Source organism: Solea senegalensis, unplaced genomic scaffold (assembly GCF_019176455.1).
Source record: "Solea senegalensis isolate Sse05_10M unplaced genomic scaffold, IFAPA_SoseM_1 scf7180000015630, whole genome shotgun sequence".
Lineage (NCBI taxonomy): Eukaryota > Metazoa > Chordata > Actinopteri > Pleuronectiformes > Soleidae > Solea > Solea senegalensis.
Genome location: NW_025321392.1, coordinates 11,052 through 26,735, shown reverse-complemented (window position 1 = coordinate 26,735; position 15,684 = coordinate 11,052). Strand labels below are relative to the sequence as shown.

Below are 15,684 nucleotides of genomic sequence, written 5' to 3'. Positions count from 1 at the left end.
GCACTGTTCCCAAAAGTCTAGGTGAATCCACTCAAGTTTATCTTTTTACTTTTTTTGAAGGAAAGAGCATTACAACATATAGTGTTTCATAGATCTTTTGTTATTGATTTGAGAAACACCGAGCAGCATTTACATTTTTTTCTCATTTATTTAAGATAACATTAAATAAGCAATATCCATGTTTTACCCTGTTTATTTTCTCTTGAAAGCAGAAAAAATAATCATTTAAAGGGTCAATGTAAAATCTAATGGTGAAGTTTAAAACTAAAAGCACAGCTTTAATTTGTATTATAAACTCACCAAGCTGGGGCATCTTGTTCAGGTGAGGGCTTACACTAATAAAGACTGAAACGTCCAACGACCATGGACCATGGAAGTGATTTAAAACTGCCTCTTTATTTACTATTAAAGCATGCAAACACACTGCAAACAACAGCAGAAATGATATCGCCTTAAAACAAAAAGCTAACATTTAAAACATGTTTACGTCTAGATATTCCAGTCAACACCCACGCCAGTAGGTGGCAGTAATGCACCTTAACATCGTTTGTCACACGCCACAGAACACCAACATGAAGAAGAGCCTGGGTTACTGCTAAAGCAAAGCACAGATGATTTTGCCCCACAGCGTTATTATTAATGGAAGTAATACATGTCAGTAGTAGATATGTGCAAAGGTAAAATGGGGAATTGTGGACATTTCCCCGTGTGGAACCTTTAAAGGTGAGACGCCGTCATGGATTTAATACTTTGTGAGGTTAGAATAGCTGCTAACTATGGCCAGCTAGTAGCCACAGAAGGCGTCAGATTGTAGTCTAAACATGCTAACGACAAACAACAAATGCAGTTTGTACAGATATTACCACCACTACTACTACTACTACTACTACTATTACTATTGCGACTTTGACCGGGTGAACGCGGACTCAGGTGAGAGGGTAGAGGGTTTTTAAGTTAACCACTGACTAGCTTCAAAATTGCAAGGAAACAATGGCTACCACAATTAATGTCAATTTAGCTACTGGGATTAATCACGACTTAATTCGTGTCGTCGGCTTCTGTGTCAGTTATGAGCCACCTTTTACTTTAGTGTCGTTGACCATGAAGCTGTCAACATGTGTATGTTTTGTCTTGAGTGGCAGAGCAAACTTGTCATCACATTGTAGCTTAGCATTAGCTGCTTGCGGAAGCAGTTATTACAGAGCTACGAAAAGAATGTGCGCTTTCCCCAGATAATGCAAATTATAACACTAATAATGTTTTGATCCGTGCTCATTGTACCTTCTCCGGGTTTAATGTGCCCAAAATATTCCAAAAGGTCCTGAAATAAGAAAATGTGTAACGTTAGTGAGAATATTCACTCATACCCTTTGAGTGAATATTAATATAAGGCATTGTTAGTTTAAAGTGTTAAAGCAAAAAAGGGTCAAGGGCATGTGGGTTTTCTCTGGATTCTCCGGTTTACTTCCATAGTATGTGGGTGTGTGACACATTATTACACTTATCACTGCTAATTGTAGTTTTCAGAGGACTAGGCAAGTTTGAGAGAGAGAAGCTTCACATACTGGGAGGAAATTGGAACAGGTTTTACCTGGTGGTCAAGTTCTGGATACATGTTCCTCTCTGTGCCGTACCTGCTGTTCATAAACCACTCACCCACTTGCTGCTCTGAGGACCAGTAGAAGTTCCTGCTTCATCATATGCTGCTGCATGCTGAGGATCTGGCTTCCGCGACCACTGGAGTATTGCTGACTTGGACCTTTTTCTCTTTGGCATGGTCGTTAGATTTTGTTGCAGTGGGAATGAGCAGGGTAGAAAGTGGCCACCTTTCTTAGGGTAACAGTATTGATGGATATAATATGATGGACGTAGGTAGTGAAGACTGCAATGCAAACTGCTGTTAAACCCCATAGAAGAAGCAGTAGCTTTTTTCTACCTCAAGAAAAGCTCTCTAAAAATAACAATGTTATGTGTATAACAATATACGTTGTTTTTTGTCTAGTGAGAGGAGTAGGAGGGGAGAGAGTCAAATGGCTGAAATTCTGCTGCCAACTAGAGATCAAAATCTGAAATACAACACAAATCTCTACAAGAATATTACAGTATTACGCTTTTAGTGTATCGATATTTTACTACACCCATAATGTTGTCCTTTTATCTCTTTATCTGCAACCCCTTTTCTCTGTCTTTTACAATCCATGGCTATGTTGTCCTTTTATGTTTTTATTGCAAAACAGCATTCAGAGACCACAGTTAAACATGATTTTCATGTGGTAGAAAAGAAGAGAACATGATGATTAATAATTTAATCAATTTTCGGTTAATAAAAAACTGCTTTATTTAGTAATCGATGTAATATTTGGTTAATCAAATAATTGCACCCCTTTTGTCTGTATGTTTGCCGTACAGTGGACTGGCGACCTGTCCAGGGTGTACCCCACCTTTCGCCCTGTGTCAGCTGGTATTGGCTCCAGCACCTCCACAACCCCATTCACGCAACAAGCCTCTGTCGGCCCTTATGTGTAACAGACTCTGTGGCGCAACGTTACAGCATCTGTCTCCAGATCAGAAGGTTGTGTTCAAATTCTAACAGGCCTTTGTCGGCCTCTGTTGCTCATATTGCAAGCAAGTGTGGAAGCGCACACAGACGGAGCCACCACAATAATAATACCTGGCTCCTAAATACTGGATGAGGATCTTTACACAAAGGCAACTATAGAATACAATGACGACGTTATACCCTTGGTCATTCATTTTGTTTTTATGATCTTAAAATGTTTTGCTAGTGGCCTGGATTTGACATATCAACTTCCTTCCTTGTTTCAGACACGGTGTAATGGGCTTGTTGCTGGCAGCTGTCATCAGCTTGTTGAAACAGTCAACACCCCTCGTGTTCACACAGTAAATATACAGCACAGTGAAACGTGACTTTCTGAGTTGTTTATGGTTAAAGACAAGTATATCAGTGTTGTGACAAAGCAGTCACAGTTCATGAGTGAGAGCTGGTACAAATGAACTCGTATGACCCAGGCCAAAGACGTCATCATACAATGTTTAATGTAAATTACGAGTATGAATAGAGACTATTATACTGTCATGCCTCTACTGTTCATTGTTAGGACTGAGTCATCAAGCTCTACTTCTGTTTTTGGGAGGTTTAAAGTATCTTCATTATCCTTGAGGTGTAATTCAGTTTACAGCCAGCAGTCACACATAAACAACATACAACAATAGAATATATAAATATTATTGAGAGTAATTTAAAAGGCTGATCGCAGCAGGAATTAGGAAGGAACTTTTTTTTGAATGTGTTTCTTTTAGTTCAGTGGTAGAGCCAGTCGTCCTCAACTGGAAGGTTGTGGGTTTTATTCCCAGCTTTGACAGCTGCGTCAGAAAGATGAGTGATAGAAAATGCTACATGTGATACCTATTGTGTTCGCTTGTGAGATTAGCAGCTCTAGCCAGATGCTAATCTGCAGAAATGCCAGTGGGTTTTTAATATTAGGCTTTCGGATGACAAATATAAGACTGTGGCTCAAAACAGAGTCGACTGTTGATGTTGACTAAGATATTCCATTGTTATATATTAATATATAATCTTATATATTCAATTCCATGTTACATTTTTTGCTACAAAGCCCATGATAGGGTTACTGTAGCTCATCAAGCAAGTGTCTCATTACTGAGTCCTGTGGTCACTATAGGGGTCTACCTTACCACAGGAATTGAAGTCTTGTGTACAAAAATTATTTTCTCGGACTTTGGGAACCTATTATTATTATTATAATTATTGTTATTATTATTATTATTATTATTATTATTATATTGTGTGTGTATTACAGGTGTCACGATTCTCCAAAATCTCCAAATCCTCACAAATTTTTTTTTTTTTCTCTTTTAGAGCAGATGTGTCTGCCTTTTTTTTTATTCTTGCCTAGTTTAGTCTAGGATCCTTTGTTTTATGTCATGAAATCCTCAATTCTACCTTTGCTTTCGAGGGTCAAAATCATGACGTCATTTCGATAAATATTCAAATTTGCAATCGAGTAGTATAGTAATGAAACTGTTACTGGTCTACTTTTAGATGCTTGAGTACATAAGTAACCAAGCTTTGATTATAATTTTGGAAATATTTATGCATTAACTTAGAGATTTCTTGAATACTCCGGCTCCAATCAATCATATACTCACTGTTAACTCTCTCCACACAGGCACTGGCAGTTTCCCTACCTCAGAAGCAGAGAGATTAATAAGGAAAAGAAGATGGAAAAGATGACAACTCTCTACTTGTCATCAGCCTCTGCTTTAACAAAACCAGAGAGAGACTGAGAGGAAGTTGAACGGATCCTCTGGCGTAAAGGCACGGCACAGAGAAATCAGCCAGAGCTATAAGCCACACTCTATAAAGCAAAAAGGGAATGGCTTTTTTGGACAATCCAACCATTATTCTGGCCCACATTAGACAGTCCCATGTGACCAGTGATGACACAGGAATGTGCGAGATGGTACTAATAGACCAGGATGTGGACCTGGAGAAGTGCCAGCTGGCACTGGTGCCCGGTAGCAGTGGTGGGTCAACAGGGTCCGGTTCCCTGAATGAGGAGGGCGGCAGCGTGGTGGATAATCATGCCTGTGACCTCTCCCAGTCCATGGACATCACCTCCAGCTGGGACTTCGGCATCCGTCGGCGTTCCAACACAGGTAAGCACGTCTCTAGACCTCTGGGTGGTTTAATAGGGGTTCATTTGTTTGGGGGTTTGTGGGTCTAATCAGGACCAGTGGTTTAATTGTGTGCTATTGAAGGTTATTATTGCACAGGTGACAGGAATGGGGTTGAATTTAAATGTGTGAATAAGTTAATTGTTTTTTGTATTATAGAAATGCATGTATTTTTAATTTGTGAACATTGCACATTAGTGGCACACAAGTTACATAAGCCTAATAAAACATGGGAAGGCTAATGCGAGCTAGCATGGTTTGTTGCCTGGTGAGTTAGCTAGCTGACTAGGCTGTTGCTTGAAAAAGCCGCTTGTGTTGTCTTATACTCGGGCAGCAGAGAAACTCTCTCTCTGATCACACAGATTCACTGTGACTAGTGCAGTATCTGTGTGGTTTTTTGTGTGTGTATGTTTATCGCATTTCCTGTCCAAACAACGTCTTAGTCGGTACTGCCCACACTGGTGCCTTGAGTAAGTCACCTGCCAAGTTTGAAGTCTTTCAAGTTCCACTTTGACAGATGTTTAATGAATAAACAGATACATGAAATATCCGTTGTTGCTGCACTGAGTGTGTGTGTGTGTTTTGACTGATTCTGCAGTTAATTATGAACAATTCCTTTATTTTTTGCTTCACACTGAAAACATTTGGGTCAATAAGATGAGTATAAGACAAGAGATCAGTTTTTCAGCTTTTCTTTCCATGTATTTACATCAAGATATGTTAAACAACTTTGATGATGGCCATGTATGTGATGGAACACCATATTTGTAGACGTGTAAAAGTATAGGGACAGATGGACTTGAATTTGATTAAACCAAAATGATTCAGTTTTAATGGGTAACTCGTGGTGCTTTTCCATTATACAGTTCTAGCACTATTCGGCTGTACTCTGACTGGCTTTGACTGTACTTGGTTTGTTATCAGGCCGGTTGTTTTCCATTACTTCCATTACTAGTACCTTTTTGTGCATTTGAAATGCACATTGAAATTTGATGTTCGATCAGATGATCTCATTATAAGCTGTAAGGCAGGCATGTCACGGCCCCCGGTGAGATTTTGTATGGCCCCCAGCTTTGGTTTTATAATGTATTATTCATGGCCAGGAATGTATCAGATTCATGCCTGGCCCGCATTAGCTCAGCTGGTAATGGGTTGTGCTTTGGAACCAGAGTCTTGAGGTTGAAACCCACCTTTGGCAGTCAGATTTTTTTTTTCTCTCTTGTGTGGCCTTGATGTGGTTACATTTCCATTTGAGAATGATAATTGTGACAATGAAAATTTAATTTTAATTAAACAGTGCATTTGTATGTAAAAGTTACTGTTAAAAAAAAAGGTCTGAATTGACATTGGCCCCCAGACTTCTTCAAATTATCAAATCTGGCCCTTGTTATACACGTTTGGACACCCCTGCTGTAACAGGAGCATGTGAGCATCTGCTATTAATATGAATAACAAGCCAACCTGATGTGCTTGAATAATGTGTGACTGACACAGCTTTGTGTATGAAGTATTGACTAATGATTTAGCAACTAGCTGAGAGTTAGCACATCATCATCATTCAGCTCATTCAATAACAGACTGATCCACATCCACACTACAACACAGAGCCACTTACATGTATTATTTTTTGATATTAGAAATATGTGTCTATCTTTGATCCTTCTAACTCTCAGGAAAATATCCTGTATTGTTTTTTTATTTTTTATGAAATTTATATTTCATTTTATTTTTTTAACATTTCATTTTATTTTTCTCTGGGAACCCTCTGGGACTTTTTCATAGAACCTTGTGGTTCCCATACCTGTTATTGATAACCCTTGTTCAAACTACTACAATAGTTTGTGCCCTGTGGGCTAACAGATCTCACATGTCACTGACAGTTTAGACCAGGAGGGGGTTGGACTATGTAAATGTGTTGATACTGTCACTTGGCCAGAAGGTTTAATTCTGAGGCAAAATTTCTCCCTAAAGCAGTCTGAGGAGTGCCTAGTATTCAAAGGGCCACGTCTTCATTTTTTTCAGATGTCCATGTGTTAGACATTGTTGAAAAGCTTTCAGAATCTGTAAATAACTCAACTTGTGACTCCTGCACTCCACTTGTTCCGGGTTTTCTCGTGGCTGGGCACGTATTCATTCACTGAATCGTTCAGTACTTCGTGTCTTGTTTTGTCCACAAACAAACGATATTCTGTTTTGTGCCATAGAGAAAAGAAACCACATAACCCTCACCTTATATATATTTATATATTATATATATAATATACCCTATATATTCACACTAATAATTTTTTTGTTTGAAATGTCTCTTACATTTTTGTAAGATGTGGTTGTATGAGGTAACACATAATCATCACTGACTGCTGAAGTCACGATGGCAATGATAAGTGTCACATGCTAACGTTGTGCCTAGGTCTGGTTTAGACCTGGTTTTATCGTCCCCCTTTTGTCACCTTATACGTATTGAGTTCTTTTCATCTTCAGTACCAGTTTTTGGCAGGATACAGATCTCCAAACGTTTGGCGTCTTAATCAGGATAAAATCATCAGTCATCAAATGAATATAACGTTTTAGTTTGGATTTTGGTGTGTGATATGCCATGATCTAAAAACTTTAGTGTAATTGGGTTTCAATCAAATTAAATTACTTTGAAAGTTCTGTACAATCAGGCGTTTGTTTTATTTTGACAGTCAATGTGGGTTTGGTGACAGAGGGAGTCCAAAGGCAGCCATCTCGTTTCCTTTTGGCTCCCTTTGACTTTACTCAGTTTGGTGGCGTGCGGGTCATGGTTCTGTGTTGTGGGTCAAAACTTAAAAGAAGCAACAAAAAGCTTTTCAGACTGACCTGTGGTGACTGTCTCATCAGGAATCCAACGAGACGATCGTGAGAAACCTGGGGCTGCTGGTAAGATGAGAGGGACAAACAAAAACGCAAAGTCTACTCGTTTTATTTAATGATGAAGTTGGTGTGGGCGTGTGTGTCAATTTCAGGAACCCGAAAAAGACCTTTACTTTTGATGTTGCTATCTTTTATAATCATGTTTTTCTCTCTTCCAGCAGGTATTTTAGCAACTTTGATTTGTTTGCGTGTAAAAGAAATGTGAAAATGTGTTTATTTGTTTCAGCCCAAAGACTTGAAAGGCTCAGGAAAGAACGACAGAACCAAATCAAATGTAAAAACATTCAGTGGAAAGAGAGGTCATCATCTCAATCAGGTAAGGAGTCATACTTTGTTAATTGCATATTAAAATCATATATTATATATGTGGATTAAATAAAAAAATATTAGTGCCTAAAATAAACATGATTTTGTGGCAAACCCCTACATGTCCTCACGATAAAGGCATTTTGTTGCATCCTGCCACAAAATCAGTGTATATCTGTGTCACCAGTCTACTTAAATCTTAATCTGAAATAATTCATGTTTTGCTGAATTGTGTTGTGCCTTCTGTCCAGTTGAGGATCTGGGTACACTGTTTGAAAAACGGGACTTTAAAGACCGGCCGAAGACAACGGGCACCAAATCCACGCTCTCATTGCGGCTGGAGCAGTGTCCCCAACAGCTCAACAACCCCTTTAATGAATACTCCAAGTTTGATGGCAAGGTGAGTCATTTAATATTTAAATCTTCTTTTTCCAGAGAGATTTTTTTTTTTACCCTGAATTCAGATAAAAATTGCATTTTCAAACTGTTTCAGCTGCATTGCAAAACCAATCCTGCTAGAAACGGGACATGAATGTTTAGATTGATTGAAATGTTCTCGCTAGAATACTTAAAAGTAGCTTTAAATTTCCCCACTCGCCTCCGTGTCTCAGGCTGTTTCTTGGCCTTGGTGCACAAGGCAAAGTCACAAAACCTGAACTATCCCTTTAACTACTGAATCCCTCTCCTCAGAATAAAAGCTGTTTTTTCTCTTGCTTGCTTTAGGGTCACATCGGCACAACGGCTACAAAAAAGATCGACGTCTACCTTTCAATGCAAATGGCTCAAGACAAAGTACATCCAATGACAGTGGTGACCATCGCCAACGCCCGCGTCCATGACCTCATTGGTCTCATATGTTGGCAATACACAAGCGAGGGACGAGAACCAAAACTGAAGTGAGTGCAAACATGTAGAACAGCATTTTGATACGGCTGAAAAGCATATCACGATATAACTAGTTCATATTGATCGATAATCATCGATCACGTCCTTGGTTTTGTGAAATGCCACGGCCTCTTTGTAACGTTTCGATTTTTTATCATACGACACTGTAACTGCATAATATGCAGACGACATTGGTCTGACCTCTTCGTCCCTGACCCTCTTTTTGCTAAACAGAGTATATCTCTGCAATTGTTATTTATTATGTGAGTTGTCTTGGTGTTAAAATAAAGATTCCACCAGAAGTGTAAGCCTCGCTGTAGATGCCACTGTATCAGAGTAAATGCCGATGGAACCCAGCATAAATGAAGGATTATTTTCCCTCGCATAAAAAAATATTGCATTTTAAAGTAAATACTACCTTTAAAAATATGCAGTAGAAGCTTAAAAACTCTTTTCAATGTTTACAGCTCCTGCTAGTTTTGATTGATTGGTGTGTAAACTGTGTTTGGTGAACATAAGAATGTTTTTTATGAGCTTTTAGTCGACTTTCTGACCTTTCTGTGAGTATGCATCATATCTGTGTTTATTAAAGTTAGACATGGTTTTATGATGTGTTTGTTGCTGCGTGCAAACAGGCATTACGTCACCAAACTCAACTTTTATTTTGTAGTAACAAAGTTACTAATTTTGATTGAATATCACTGTGTTTGTTACTTATTCTTCCACTATTTCTCTCTCTCTCCCTCCCCTCAGTGAGAATGTGACCGCCTACTGTCTCCACATCGCAGAGGACGACGGTGAGGTGGACACTGACTTTCCTCCGCTCGACTCCAACGAGCCCATTCACAAGTTTGGCTTCAGCACCCTGGCCTTGGTGGAGAAATACTCGTCCCCGGGCCTCACCTCCAGACAGTCACTGTTTGTCAGAATGTGAGTAAAGAAAAAATATAGCTGGAACTTCAAAGTTGGAGTTGTGAGTGACGTCACAGCCGAGAGAAACTGAAAAAGTGTAGCCATCTGTCTACGGATAAAAAGTAAAGGGTTCTGATTTACTGTGAAACAAATATGACAGAAGTGCCATTAACAGTAAAAGTAGCACTGCTTGTATGGTTGCAGCCATCTTGGAATCCTAACTCGGCATACGTGAGGTTGCTCCGAATTTCCGAGTTGGAAGTCTGAGTAATGGAAGGCAGCATATGTAAGCTTGTTTAGTGTTTACATTTTACAACATCTGGAACAGAAGGAAGGGAATGTAAATAGATGGGTACATGAATCAGGTGAGAGGAATGAATGAATGAATGAAGAGTGAGGCAAAGAGACGAGAACAGAACCTAAATGGATTTCCAGGAACATCAGTTCTCAAAGAATATTGATTAGCACTTTCACTTGAAATGCTAATCCCCAACTTTATTAATCCCAGGGGGGAATTGGCTGCATTATAGTTGCTTCATCAAGGATTGATAAATAACATGCAGAAAAAAATAAGGAATAAACTTATCTCAAAAAGGAATAAGATAGAATATTAGCATAAAGTAAGTATCTTTTATCCTTTTCCGTTTTCTCCCTTTTTAGAAATGCTGCTCATGGTTTCTCTCTGATCCCTGTGGACAGTCTGAAAGTTACCATGAAGGAAATTCTCCAGAAAGCATTAAAGAAGAGGAAAGGTTCACAGAAAGGCTCAGGTAATTCTCTCCATCAAGTAAATATAAGGCTATGAACAGATACTGGGAAAAAGTGGTTTTCTCACTGATTTGATTAAATCATTCCCGGATCCCTGAGCACACTGGTAATGTGTATTTAGACATAACCTTGTATTTTCAGTAAAAAATAACTTGTATTTTATGTGATGATCAACCATTGTTGCCTAAGGGCTTGAGTATGAGTTATGTTCATTTAAAACAATATACAATTTTAGAAATTCTGATTTGCAGACTTTAACCTCAGAATTATTCTTGGGAATTCTGACTTTTAATTTAAAAAATCTGACTATAATCTCAAAATTCTGACTCTATTCTCAGTATTCTGACAAAATCAGGAAGATTAAAGGATCTGCTGGTGGACAATCCAACATCTAACATGTGCCATGTATTATACTTTTATAAGATTACAGTTATTAAAGGTAGATAAGAAATGCAGTGGGAGGCAGTGACCCAGCAGGCCAGCTAGATTGTTCAGTGTGTGTGTGTGTGTGTAATATTTATACCTATTGTACCGTTCTGTTTTTACTCTCGTATCAGCAAAGCTGCAATAACAACAAGGGAACCTATTCCTCCGAACAAGAAAAGCTGACTTGTGTTGCTCTCGTCTCACTTCACTATCCTCCAACAGGACCCATGTATCGACTGGAGAAGCAGACAGAGCCGAACGTGGCAGTCGACCTGGACTCAACACTGGAGATCCAAAGCACACTAGAGTTTTGCCTGGTCAGAGAAAACAGTATGTAATCATTGAAGATCAGTCGGGTTCCACGATCATCTCAGTCTGTCTGGTGTGCAAAAGCCTTAAAGGAATACTTCACCGATTTGCATGTGGCTTTGTATTGCTAGAATAGCAGTAGTATGTCGGTTCAAGGTTTGAAACTACAACGCCAGTTCTGCACTTTTTAGCCTCACCCATAGGGGGACGAGACTTCATTCCCACAATGTAAACACGGTGTCCGCCATCTTTGCTAACAGTTAAGCTAACCGGCTCTAAACTGAGAACAATGAACAATGATCGAATGCAGTTTGTAGTATTATATATTTAATTCCTCACTTTGTGAGGATTTGTGTGTTTACACAACTTGCGCGGTCTGCTTCGAAACTTGAGACGGCGAGGCTCTCGCGGGGCAGCGAGCGCATTGCATGCTGGGAGTCGTTTGTCTGCATGAGCCAAAATGACATTTTTCTGCCTTTCTCAGCCAAGAAGGAAACATTATTTCACATTTGTACTACATGAATGAGCCAGTTTTAATAGACATTCATCTTTCACAGCCTTAACAGAACCTGCTTGTTGCTGTTTTTTAGTGTTTGTTTTTCTTTTCTCTCCAGGCTCCAGAGGTGAGGAGAGTTCAGAGGAAGACCCTCCCATTGACATCACCACAGTCCAAGACATGCTGAGCAGTCACCACTATAAGTCCTTCAAGATCAGTATGATCCACAAGCTTCGCTTCACCACTGATGTCCAGCTAGGTACAAACTGTTGACTTTAAAACCAGGAAAAGACACTAGACCAGATACCTGATCGTGATATGATGATTTACAAAATGGAAGACAATATCTCATCTCGTCTCATGTCACAATATCTATCTTTTAGTCAACACTTGCAAACATCATTGTTTTTCAGGCATTTCAGGAGAGAAGGTGGAGATTGACCCTGTAACCAATCAGAAGGCCAGTACCAAGTTCTGGATTCGGCAGAAACCCATCTCTATAGACTCGGACCACCTCTGTGCCTGTGACCTCGTAGAGGAGAGAAGCCCCAGTGAGTGTCCCACCAGATTACATATTTAAATTCCCATTCTCCTTTGTGCGTCTCACCTCAAAGGAATACTTTTTTGAACCTTTGTTTGATTGAGGTCATAACTAGAGTAAGAAATAGTTGGTAGTGCATCTATTACCACAAGGTGGCAGCAGCAGCATTCAGTTATGAATGAATGAATGACTTTATTCCTTCCCCGGGGGGAGAGACACACAGTGGACTTCATGTTTGTTTGCAGAAGTGATGACATTTATGAGTTTTCTTGAATGCATCTTGAAGTTGCTCCAGTTACGGCCCATTCAAATTTTTCGACGGCCGGCAAACTCTGTGTAAAAGAAGCTGACTTTATGATCCCCACCGTCCATATGCATACCTACGCCCCTGCATCCAGGAACTTTTTTTATAATGTCCAGCTACTATTAGCATCATTTCAACATAGTTAAGTGACGTCATCACTGTGCTTGAATGCTTCTTGTCTGTTGGCGTGGGATTTAACTTTTGCATGGCTCTTGAATGTCCATCTCTGTCCCACTTGTAAAGTGGACTGGCTGCTGTCTGGATTTGATTCTAATGTCAAATTAAAGTGAAACATACGGTATTATGTTTGGCTGTTTTTATTCCTTGCAGCAATATATTTGCTATAATTGCTATAAACCTTTTATTTTAGCCAAATTATTATTATTAATGTTTATATTATATTTTTATTTTGTTACAAAAACATATCCTGCAGTTGAATAGCCCTGCTGTAGATCCTGCAGAAGTGATGACGGTTCAACACACAGTGAACCATGCATTACATTCCCCAGTTCTCATGCGCCGGAGTTTGGAATATTCCCATCCCATATAGAAATGTTAAAATATTGACTTCACTGCGTGACACCCCAGTGGGCCAGCGTCACTGGGATCCAGCCTGAGATACTGAAAACATGGCTGCAAGCCGAGAAACAAGGAAAAAAACCTAATAAAATCTCTAACTGGAAAGTTTGTGTGACTTTGTAAAAGCGCTCACTGATTGATTTTACATCACAGCACAGGAGTTGTTGATCCACTGCTGCATCCATCAGTAAGTGTGTTGTCTTGTTACTTTGGTGTTTCAAATCCTTCATTCAAATTGATCTCAGTGACACAAACGTACTGATGGAGGCAGCAGCGCGCCAGCAGTGCACCAGCAGCTCCTGTGTCTTATTGTAAGGCAAGGCAAAGGTTGAGTTGTGGGAAAGTCATGGTAAAGTTTTGATGATGAGTTGGGGCTGTGATGTTTTCCCTCGGCTCACACACAGATGTAGAAACAGGGACAGAGGGGTTCACAGGTGCAACTGCTGCATCATTGCTGTTTAATAACATGTTTTTCCTTTTCTGTCTTCCAGCTCATGCAATATTTAAGATCACTTATCTCAGCAACCACGATTACAAGCCGCTCTACTTTGAGTCTGATGCTTCTACAGTCAATGAAATCGTGCTGAAGGTGAGTTGTGACCGGGTCCTGCTTCCCCGTTCTTCATGATTCTGCCTTTTATGAGCCGCTCCTGTTGTCTACTCAGTATGAATATTAATGTTGTTCTGTGTCTGTGATGTGTAAAGAAGTAGCTTTTGCTAACACTTATCATTTAAACTCTAAATTCTCCTGGTGGAAGTTTACATCACAAAGATGTTTGTGCAGCTCCAGGCTATGGTGATTTATTTTGGAAGAAGGTTTTTTTTAATTGGTTCACCCCGACTGTTTTTCATTTACAGGTGAATTATATCCTTGAGTCGCGGGCGAGCACGTCCCGGGCTGATTACTTTGCCCAAAAGCAGCGTAAACTGAGCCGCCGGACCAGCTTTAGTTTCCAGAAGGATAAGAAGACGGGTCAGTAGTGAGACTGAAGCTGCAGAGGCGAGGCGAGGCGAGGCGTGGCGTGACGCTCTCACGCAGCGCCAGAAGTAAACAAACAGAAATGGGAGATGGAGAAGACTGTGGAGTTGGAGATTAGAGCAGGAAACTGACCACACACAAACGTGTCCACGTCAGCTGAAAAGCTCACACATGAGCTAAGGGAGACAGAGGACATGTGGGACGTGTCGGCTGATGTTTTGACATCAGTTCTTTATTTTTATTCACTTCCGTCCTCCAGGATGGATCTGTACAGCTTCAACAGACAAATCAAAGCTCTACCTGCTATGTCTTTGCTTCTGTCCTCCATCTTTAGTAGTTTTAACACGTTTTTTTTTATGTACTGTACATAGACTTTTACATTTAGGACATGACATAGAAGTCTGGATTAAAAAAAGAAAGACACCCTTGACACTGCTTTGACTCCATGTTCCAATTTCTTTCAACCTTTATTAATGTGACGATGTTCTGTTTTACTTCCTGGGGCTCTTTAAAGTTACAGGACTGCTGGGAAATGTAGTGTCACAGTTCAACAACACTACAGACGTCTGTGAAACAGTTAGAATTTCAACATTTAAACCCAAAAACATGGCTTTAAATTTTCATCTTCATCCCAGCATCAGTCTACTGTAGACACATTTACTGTGGGCGCAGGTAAACGTCCAGTTTAATTCGTAGTTGGCCACCAGGGGGAGACTTCACCGTTCATAAAGAGAAGTACAATTTTTAAATGCAAATGAGCTTCTACTTCTGACTTGGTTTAAAACGTCAGTAAACATTTTCTTGAGGAGTTAATCGTCTCAATCTACAGTTTCAGCTGTTCTTTCATCGGTTTTGTCAATTAAGTTAAATCACAATCACAGGGCTTCAAAATATCTGTTCCTTTTGCATCAGGAAGACTTCAAGTCTCCACAGGAAATGTTTGTTAAAAGCAGTCTTGTGTAAATAAAAAAATAAATGAAATGTTTTCAATTTGTTTTTGTTTTAATGTGAGTTCACTGGGTTGAGTTGGTTCATTAAAACACAAGGTTAGGTTCTAAGGTTCTGTTTTGGTTCTGTTTTGGTAAGAAAGTAAAACTAAACACACTGTGTTGCTTCGTCTTGTTTCACCTTTGTTTATACAGATTTTCCCATTGAGACTCAGGGTCTACACTCTCCTGCTTGTTCTCTGATCAGCACTAGGTGGCAGTATCGCACCAAAATCAACACTGCAGAGCTCATGTGAGAGCTCAGAGCGGCCTGACCTTGACACCAAACACCAGTGACTGTATTTCTTATTATAATATATTATTTTAGACATTTCCTTGGTAATTGTTGGAGATGAAACCACGATTGTTCAGTCTTTTTAACTCATCCACAGTTCGGCGTTGTTTGCTCTGGTTCTTGTGTCGGACGTCTTGCTCACGCCTCTTCCTGTGACTTTCTCTGAAGACGTCACTGATGGAAAAGCAAAATCACTGTGCCGTGCCGAGGCGAGTTGTGTAGCACTAGTGGGTAAGGGGCGATATACTGTAGGTGGTATTGGTACCTGACATGTTCCGACCTGA

At 39.8% G+C, this 15,684-nt stretch overlaps 1 protein-coding gene across 2 annotated transcripts; it reads left to right on the top strand.

Annotated features, from left to right (window-relative positions):
• The first annotated feature begins 561 nt into the window (after positions 1 to 561).
• mapkap1 (MAPK associated protein 1) lies at positions 562 to 15,109 on the top strand. Of its 2 annotated transcripts, none has more exons than XM_044017584.1 (12): positions 562 to 723; positions 4,212 to 4,701; positions 7,841 to 7,930; positions 8,172 to 8,320; positions 8,644 to 8,816; positions 9,559 to 9,735; positions 10,378 to 10,487; positions 11,134 to 11,241; positions 11,835 to 11,975; positions 12,130 to 12,267; positions 13,632 to 13,729; positions 13,999 to 15,109. In XM_044017584.1, exons 2-12 carry the CDS (start codon positions 4,419 to 4,421, stop codon positions 14,119 to 14,121), a joined length of 1,590 nt encoding a protein of 529 aa, XP_043873519.1. In that variant the 5' UTR covers positions 562 to 723; positions 4,212 to 4,418; the 3' UTR covers positions 14,122 to 15,109. The 2 variants fall into 2 exon arrangements, with proteins under 2 accessions (XP_043873519.1, XP_043873520.1); XM_044017585.1 differs by lacking the exon at positions 562 to 723 and adding an exon at positions 2,550 to 2,572.
• The last annotated feature ends 575 nt before the right edge of the window (positions 15,110 to 15,684 follow it).